The 8,867-nt window shown below is 66.5% G+C and overlaps 1 protein-coding gene across 1 annotated transcript; it reads right to left on the reverse strand.

Moving 5' to 3' along the window:
- Positions 1-878: 878 nt before the first annotated feature.
- On the reverse strand, positions 879-8,822 carry VPS51 (VPS51 subunit of GARP complex; the record flags this gene model as incomplete). The annotated part of the gene is made up of 10 exons (XM_061367923.1): positions 879-1,183; positions 1,418-1,505; positions 1,860-1,981; positions 2,516-2,737; positions 3,424-3,642; positions 3,962-4,706; positions 5,481-5,703; positions 7,143-7,289; positions 7,388-7,517; positions 8,589-8,822. Coding segments are annotated over 10 exons (2,391 nt in total), but the record flags the coding sequence as incomplete, so codon positions are not given.
- Positions 8,823-8,867: the final 45 nt, after the last annotated feature.

Raw genomic sequence — 8,867 nt, forward strand, 5'->3', positions numbered from 1 at the left:
CATCCGCATCCCGGCTCTCAGTGGCCTCGCTGCAGGCCGAGGGCCGTGGAGGAGCAGGAGCTGCAGCCCTGCACTGCCCAGCAGGGGCGTCCCCTGGGTGCTCCTCGGGCCTTGTTTGTGCAAGGGTTGGGCAGAGGGAGAGGAAGGGAGCTCGTACAAGAGGTCACCTCTGCCCACTCCCCGCTGCCCCATGGGGACGAGGCATGGAGGGAAGCCCCCTCCACCCCCGCAGCCCCAGGCAGAGGCAGAGGACACAAAGCACAGCTCACACTTTAATTACTGAACCCACGGTGACAAAGGGGCTGCAGCCGGCGCGCTCCCAGGCACAAGGGGACGTCAGCACATGTGGAGTGTCACTGGGGTGAGGGCACAGCGGGGGTGTTACCAGGGCTGGGGCTGTCTCTGACATGGGGAGACCCTGTGTGGGGACAGGGGGTATCCGTGCATGCTGCCAGGGGTGGGTGTAGAGGGTGTCCTCATGTGCTGCTGTGCGGGGGAAGACACAAAGAGCACCCCAGTACACGTGGGGAGTCACAGGGTGCGGGCCTGTCCCTAGCTATGTAGCAGGACCCAAGATGTGTCCCCTCACAGAGACATCCCCATGGTCACACAGATGTCCCGCATTGCTGGGTGCTGCCATGTCCTGCACATAACCCCCCCTGTGCTGCCATGTCCTGCACGTCACCCCCCATGTCCTGCTCATCACCCCCCCATGTCCTGCACATCACCCCCCATGTGCTGCTCATCACCCCCCCACGTCACCCCCCATGTCCTGCTCATCACCCCCCCATGTCCCCCATGTCCTGCTCATCACCCCCATGTCCTGCTCATCACCCCCCATGTCCCCCATGTCCTGCTCATCACCCCCCCATGTGCTCCCATGTCCTGCTCATGACCCCCCGTGCTGCCGTGCCCCCGGGCCCTACCCGCGCTCGCAGATGAGCTCCACCACGCTGTGCTCCATGGGCACGGGGTCGAGGCACCGGTGCGCGGCGCTGGCGGCCACCTCGTCCAGCAGCCCCTGCACCACGCGCTCGTCGGCGGCGAAGCGCCACAGGTAGAGCTGCAGGTAGTGCCCGTCCACCTGCACCTGCTGCAGCCCGAAGCGGCCCAGCGTGCGCAGCCGCACGCACTCCAGCAGCGTCTTCAGGCTGATCTTGATGATCCCCGTCAGCACCGACACCTGCAGGGGGGACAGCGGGGACCGTGCCTCGGTGCTGGCCACAGGGCACGAACCCCCCGGCCTCGGCGGCACAGGGGATGTGACCCCCTCTCCAGACCATGGGCTCACAGGAAGCTCTCATCCGGGTCACCGGTGCCATGGGGTACACAGCAGGCAGGTGGGCAGGATAGGGCCCATGGGGGCATCGGGACCAGAGGGGACCTTGGGGACAAGGGGACGTTCCCGCAGCCTCACCTTGTTGAACTCGACAGGGCTGAAGATGTCAATGCGCTCCGAGAAGAGCTTCTGGATGTTGCTGAGCAGGTGGGTGTCCATGGGGGCACTGGGGATGGTGACACCGGGACGGTCAGGGCACGGGGACAGCCGAGTGCTTGAGAAGGGCGGGGGTGTGGGGACAGGGACACAGCGGTGTCAGGGGACAGGGGAGCAGGCAGAGGTGGTCGGAGGAAGAAGGGATGCTTGGGGACCACGAGGATGGGCGGCGGATGTGGAGGCAACTGGGGAACGTGGGGATGGCCACAGGACACGGGGAGAGGAGGCGATTGTGGGGCACACGGCAGTGATCTCTGGGGGATACTGGGACAGGCGGGGGAGCACGGGGACACACGGGAAGCACCCAGGAGCACAGGGACAGTTTGGGGATGCAAAGGGAAGGGCCTGGGGGCCCAGCACTGACCTGGGGGTGTAGCTGGGGGCGTAGCGGCCGGGGGCCCGCGAGCTGCTGTACACGGAGAAGGCTCTTCGGCTGGAGTCACTGCTCTGCGCCCGCCGCACGCCCTCCTCAAAGAGCTGCCCCACCTGCAGCAGCGCAGCCTCAGCGCTGCCGGCCCCGACCACCCACAGCACCCCCGGTGCTCCCCAACCCGGCCAGGATCCCCCAGACCCTCCGACACCCTCCCAAGGCTCCTCAATGGGACCCTGGGCATCGCCATTGACCCTCCAGGGTATCAGCCTCCTGGATGCCCTGGTGCTCCCAGCTGCCCCCGGACCCTCTGGGAACCACAGAACAGTTTGGGATGAAGGGAGCTGAAAGCTCCAGCTCCAACCACGGGCAGGGACCCCTTCCACTGGAGCAGCTTGCTCCAAGCCCCTGTGTCCAACCTGGCCTTGAGCACTGCCAGGGATGGGGCAGCCACAGCTTCTCTGGGCACCCTGTGCCAGCGCCTCAGCACCCTCACAGGGAAGAGCTCATCCCAGTCTCCCCTCCTTGGTAACTGCAAGGGTTCCATGGAGCCCTGTGCAGATGCTCCAAGCCCTTCCTGAAGCCTCAAGGACCTCACAGGGACCCCCCCATGGGACTCCCCGGCGGCGGGGCTGCGGCGCGGGCCCAACCTGGACGTCGATGGCGGTGATGTCCTCGACCACGCGCTTCATGACGGCGCGCACGTTGCGCGGCTCCACGGTGCTGAGCCAGTCCCGCGTCTCCACGCTCTTGCGCAGCATCTGCGCCACGGCGGCGCCCTGCGCCTGCACGTAGTGATCCAGCAGCCGCTGCGCCGCGCCCCGCGCCTCCGCGCACAGCACCGGCCCCGGCGTCACCGCGCGCGCCCCGTCCTGCGGGGACAGAGGATGAGTGGGGACGGGCAGGGGCAGCCCGCACCGCCCCGCTGTGCCCATCGGCACCACTGGGGTACGAGGGCCAAGGGGATATCCAGCACACGGACACCAGGGACCCATGGGGTGCAACCCAGGCCACCCCATAGGCACCAGCATCGCTGCCATCCCTGCATCTTCAGGGCATCTGGGGGGCTTTGGGACACGCAGAATCCCCATGGGGACATCTGGGGGACACTGGCCCCGGTAAGCACCTTTCATGTGTGCTGGAACCCATGGTCATACCCCGGATGGACGTGGGGTAACAGCAGGGCACAGGGAGAGACTTAAGAACATTCTGGGGTCCACCAGTGATGCTCGTAAGCACACAAAGGCAGAAGGAAGACTCCAATAACTTCCACACACACCATGGTCCCCAGCACCACCCCCTGGGTGGACACAAGGCCACAGAGAAGCCTGTGGGTATTTGAGGGCCTGTAGGGTAATCTGGGGGAGAATCAGGACTTTTTGTGTCCACTTGAAGAGATGTTTTCAGGACAGAGATGGAAGGAAGGCCCCATGCACCACATGGTAACCACTGTGTCCTGAATGGATGATGTGATGTGGCAACGCGGAGCCCTTGTGGGGCATCCGGGGGACAGTCGGGGTCCCCTTAAGGCCACTGTGGGGCAGTTCTGGGGGCTCACCTGGGGGGGGAACTGCTCGTCGGTCAGGGTCAGGATGTAGCTGATGGTGGTGGCCTCGTAGTCCAGGCAGAGGCGGGCGAGGAGCAGGAGCAGGGCCGGGGGTGCCGCGGGGGCCCCTCGCTCAGCCGGGCCATCAGCGAAGCCGCGGGCGGTGCGGCAGAGCCAGCGCACGAAGGCCACCACCAGCCCTTCCCGCACGGTCTCCACGCAGAACTCCCCCTGCAACAAGGCCCAGTGACACCCCTAAGATACCCCCACGCCCAGGCCCCATAAAGTGCCCCTGTAGCCCCCCATGAGGGCGTCAAGTGCTCAAGGCCAGGTTGGACACAGGGGGTTGGAGCGAGCTGCTCCAGTGGAAGGGGTCCCATGGCAGGGGTTGGAACTGGATGAGCTTTAAGCTCTCTCCAACCCAAACCAGTCTGGGATTGTAACAAACTGCCTTGAGCAGCCCCCCCCGCAGCCCCCCCGATTCTGCCTCATGCAAGCCCCATCGTGCCCCGTGCCAACCCCACATTGCTGCCGGCCCCCCCGAGCTCACCTTGAAGTAGGGCAGGCTGGCGAAGGCGACGTCCTTGGCGGTGAAGAGCTGCACGTAGGCCAGCACGGCCTTGAGCTGGCCGAGCACGGAGGCGGCCAGCGTGGCCAGGAGGTCGGGCAGGCCGGGGCCCTCCTTGCCGGGGGGCCGGGGGGCGGCCAGCGCCTGGCGCACGTCCCCGAGGCAGCCCATGAAGAAGGTCTGCAGCGCCCGCAGGTACCGCTCCACGCGCTCCCGCGCCGCCCGTGCCACCAGCGCGGCGCCCGCCTCGGCGCCGGCAGCGGGGAGCAGCTCCAGCAGCGCCCGGAGCCGGCGGTGGAAGCGGTCGAGCGCCCGCACCAGCAGGGACGTGTCCCCCAGGCCCCGCTCCAGCGCCAGGCGCCGCTCCAGCAGCTCGAAGTAGCGCGCGGTGAGGGCGGCGGCGAAGGCCTCCAGGCGGCCCTGCCCGGCGCCCGCCCGGCCCTCGAAGAGGCTGCGGTAGGAGCCCGCCAGCAGGACCAGGCTGCCCACGAAGGCCGAGCTGCCCCGGTCCACAAAGTCCAGGATGTCGGAGGCGGGCGGCGGCGGCGTGGCCGCGGTGCCGGCGGGGGCCGGGGCTGGGAGCTCGGCCTCCAGCGCCATCAGCTCGGCCTCCAGGCGGGCACCAGCGTGGCTCAGGAACTCCTCCGAGAGCTCCTCGGGAGGCTCCTCCAGCTGCAGCAGCATCTCCACGCACTCAGTGAGCTCCTTGGGGTCCAGGGTCTCATCCCTGGGCAGGGGCGAGATGAGGGGTGATGGGGGGGGAGGCTCCGGGGTTAGGGGCACAGCAATGGAAGCCGTCAGTAGGCTTCAGAGTAAAGAGCAATGAATGAGGAATCAAACCATGGGATACTAATGCTCCAGAGGCAGCAGTGGGTGTAGTAATGGACTCAGAGCAGGTTTCAGAGCTTACAGTAGTGACAAAACCCCTCAGAAGGGTCCAGAATTATCCCTTGGCCATGAACCCATGAGAACACCCCAGCAGTGGTCAGAATGAGCCTCTAACTCTATGAATGCTCTGCATGGGGGATCATAGGACCACAGAGTAGAGCCACAGTCTAAGTCCAACCCCTGCACTGAGCAGGGACATCCTCAGTGAGATCACATTAGAACCACGTCCAGCCTGGCCTGGAATGTCTCCAGGGCTGGTTCCTCAGGCTAACAGCATGCTCCAGGGTTCCCTTCTCTAGGACGTTTCCTGGGGGCTGCTGTCATTAGGACTCAGATTTAACATCCCCATCCCTCATTAAGCTCTCTGCTGGGACCGTTATCAGCAGGTTTCAGGGTTAATGCACCACGAGCATCACCGCCACCCAAGGGGGCTGCTCCTGGAACGGCTCTCATTGGTCTCCAGAGTGAACCCTACCCAAGGGCTGCTCCCTGGCACTGTCACCAGCAGGCTCTGCAGTGACCCCCCCCATGCTCTGCAGTGCCCCCCCATGCTCTGCAGTGACCCCCACCCGGGCTGTTCCCCCCATGCTCTGCAGTGCCCCCCCCTGCTCACCGGAGGCGCGCGCGCAGGCGCTGGGCCAGCTCGGCCATGATGGCTCGGCTCTCGTCCTCGATGGCGCGGAAGGAGGGCAGGTGCCGGTAGTGGCGGAGCACGGCGCGGGCGCGCGCGTGGCAGCGCAGGGCACGGGCGGGCTCAGCCCCCGGTGCTGCCCAGAGCCGCAGCCGCCCCGGCACCTCCAGCAGGGACTGCAGCTTCCGCAGCAGCACCTGCACCCCTGCGGCCAGAGGGACCGGGCCGTAGGCAGGGCCTGGAGCCGGACCTGCCCCGCCACGGCCCAGCCAGCCCCAGATGTGCTCCTCAGCACCCCCACGTTATCTGCCCCCCACCCCCTGGAGCTGAGCCCTCCAGGGCTGCCCAACGCCCTCTGATCTGCCCCAACCCCCTCAGATCTGCCCCAGTCCCCTCAGATCTGCCCCAGTCCCCTCAGATCTGCCCCAACCCCCTCAGATCTGCCCCAACCCCCTCTGATCTGCCCCAGCCCCCTCAGATCTGCCCCAGTCCCCTCAGATCTGCCCCAGTCCCCTCACATCTGCCCTCCAGGGTCTCCCAACACGCTGTTATCTGCCCCAACCCTCCCAAATCTGTACCATAACCGCCAGACCTGTGCCCCTTACACCCCTGCACAGGCTCCTCAGCCCCCAACTCCCATTATCTATCCTCCACCTCTGCCCCATAACCCCCAGACCTGTGCCCCTTACACCCCTGCACAGGCTCCTCAGCCCCCAACTCCCATTATCTATCCTCCACCTCTGCCCCATAACCCCCAGACCTGTGCCCCGTACACCCCTGCACAGGCTCCTCAGCCCCCAGCTCCCATTATCTATCCTCCACCTCTGCCCCATAACCCCCAGACCTGTGCCCCTTACACCCCTGCACAGGCTCCTCAGCCCCCAACTCCCATTATCTATCCTCCATCTCTGCCCCATAACCCCCAGACCTGTGCCCCTTACACCCCTGCACAGGCTCCTCAGCCCCCAGCTCCCATTATCTATCCTCCACCTCTGCCCCATAACCCCCAGACCTGTGCCCCGTACACCCCTGCACAGGCTCCTCAGCCCCCAACTCCCATTATCTATCCTCCACCTCTGCCCCATAACCCCCAGATCTGTGCCCCGTACACCCCTGCACAGGCTCCTCAGCCCCCAACTCCCATTATCTATCCTCCACCTCTGCCCCATAACCCCCAGACCTGTGCCCCTTACACCCCTGCACAGGCTCCTCAGCCCCCAACTCCCATTATCTATCCTCCATCTCTGCCCCATAACCCCCAGATCTGTGCCCCGTACACCCCTGCACAGGCTCCTCAGCCCCCAACTCCCATTATCTATCCTCCACCTCTGCCCCATAACCCCCAGACCTGTGCCCCGTACACCCCTGCACAGGCTCCTCAGCCCCCAACTCCCATTATCTATCCTCCATCTCTGCCCCATAACCCCCAGACCTGTGCCCCGTACACCCCTGCACAGGCTCCTCAGCCCCCAACTCCCATTATCTATCCTCCACCTCTGCCCCATAACCCCCAGATCTTTACCCCAAGGCTTCCCCAACCCCTTCAGTCCACCCTTACCTGGGGCCCCGCTCCCGGGTCCCCTCCGCCCCAAGATGCCCCCACAAGCCCAGTCCTGCCCCCCCCCCCCCCCCCCCCCGCCGTACCTGCCAGCTGAGCGCCGCGGCGGTGCCGGTCCTGCAGCGCGGCGCTGACGCGGGCGCTGGAGGTGCTGATGGCGGCCATGTTGGCGGCCAGGTCGTCCATCTCGGCCTCCATGTGCCGGAAATCCACCTTCATCTTGCGGATGGTGTCTGGGGAGCAGGGGCCGCACGTGGGGTCCCCCGGCTGCCCGGGACCCCCCCGGCTGCCCGTGCCCCCCCGGTGCCCGCGTGCCCCCGCCGGTGCTCACCGGTGGCAGAGATGAACTTGTTGTAGTTCTCATAGAGCAGGGTCTGCATGTCACTGTCCAGGGCACGGATCTCCCGGCCCAGCTCGGCCTCGCGCGCCAGCAGCTGCGCCAGGGGACACTCGCTGCGGATCTGGGAGGGGGACAGGGGCATCAGCACCCCAACCCCACTGCCCCCAATGCACTGACCCCAACCACACTGCTCCCAATGCACTGCCCCCAACCGCACTGCCCCCAATGCACTGCCCCCAATGCACTGCCCCCAATGCACTGCCCCCAATGCACTGACCCCAACCACACTGCCCCCAATGCACTGCCCCCAATGCACTGCCCCCAGCCCCACTGCTCCCAACCACACTGCCCCCAATGCACTGCCCCCAATGCACTGACCCCAACCGCACTGCCCCCAATGCACTGCCCCCAATGCACTGCCCCCAATGCACTGCCCCCAACCCACTGCCTCCAGCCCCATTGCCTCCAACCCTGCTCCCCCGTAAGTCACTGCCCCCAATCCACTGCCCCCAACCACACTGCCCCCAATTCCACTGCTCCCAACCCACTGCCTCCAGCCCCACTGCCCCTAAGTGATTGCCCCCAATCCACTGCCTCCGGCCCCACTGCCCCCAATCCACTGCCCCCATTCCACTGCCACCAGCCCCATTGCCCCCAATCCCGCTCCCTGTCACTGCCCCCAGCCCCACTGCTCCCAATCCCACTGCTCCCACCCCCCCTGCCCCCAGCCCCACTGCTCCCAACCCCACTGCTCCCAGCCCCACTGCCCCCCAGTCAACTTCCCCTTCCAGGACCCTGATTTACCCCATGAAGCCTATGATTGCCCCTCTGGGGCCCTACCTGCCCCTCGGGTCCCCCCCCAGGATGACCAGCTGCCCCCTCAGAGCCCTGACTACCGCCTAGGGAGTGCTGTCACGACCCCCAGGTCCCCAGATGTCCCCCTGGGATGCTCATCTGCCCCCCAGGAGCTCCAACTGCCCCCAGTGAGTGCTCATTGCCCCTGCCCCCCCCAGCTGCCCCATAGGACCCCGATATTGCCCCCATGGAGCCACCCGTGCTCTAGTGGAGGCGATCCACAGGGTCCCTCCCGCAGGGCCCCGCCTGCGCCCGCCGCGGGTGTCCCCCAGCCCCCGCCGGGGGGAGCCGGTGCGTGCGGTGTCCCCGGGGCTGTCACGGAGGGCTCCAAGGTCACCTTAGTGAGGAAAGCCTCGGGGTCGAAGTGGGGCCCGTTGATGTCGGTGGGGTCCGGCTCCGGGTCCGCCTCGGCCGCCTCAGCCGCGGAGGGGCCATAGTACCGCTGGAGGGGCCCATGGGGCCGCCGCCACCCGCCGGTACTGCCGCCGGTACCGGTACCGGAACCGCTGCCGGCCTCGGGACTGTCCCCACCGCCGCTCCCCGCCGCCTCCGGCTCCGGCTCCGGCTCCTCCTTCAATCGCGTTTCGGTTCCGGTTATGATTGCTAAACGACCCCA

The sequence above is a fragment of the Neopsephotus bourkii genome, unplaced genomic scaffold (genome assembly GCF_033783945.1).
Source record: "Neopsephotus bourkii isolate Nb327-2 ecotype Australia unplaced genomic scaffold, CSIRO-AGI_Nbou_v1 NB_1411, whole genome shotgun sequence".
Lineage (NCBI taxonomy): Eukaryota > Metazoa > Chordata > Aves > Psittaciformes > Psittacidae > Neopsephotus > Neopsephotus bourkii.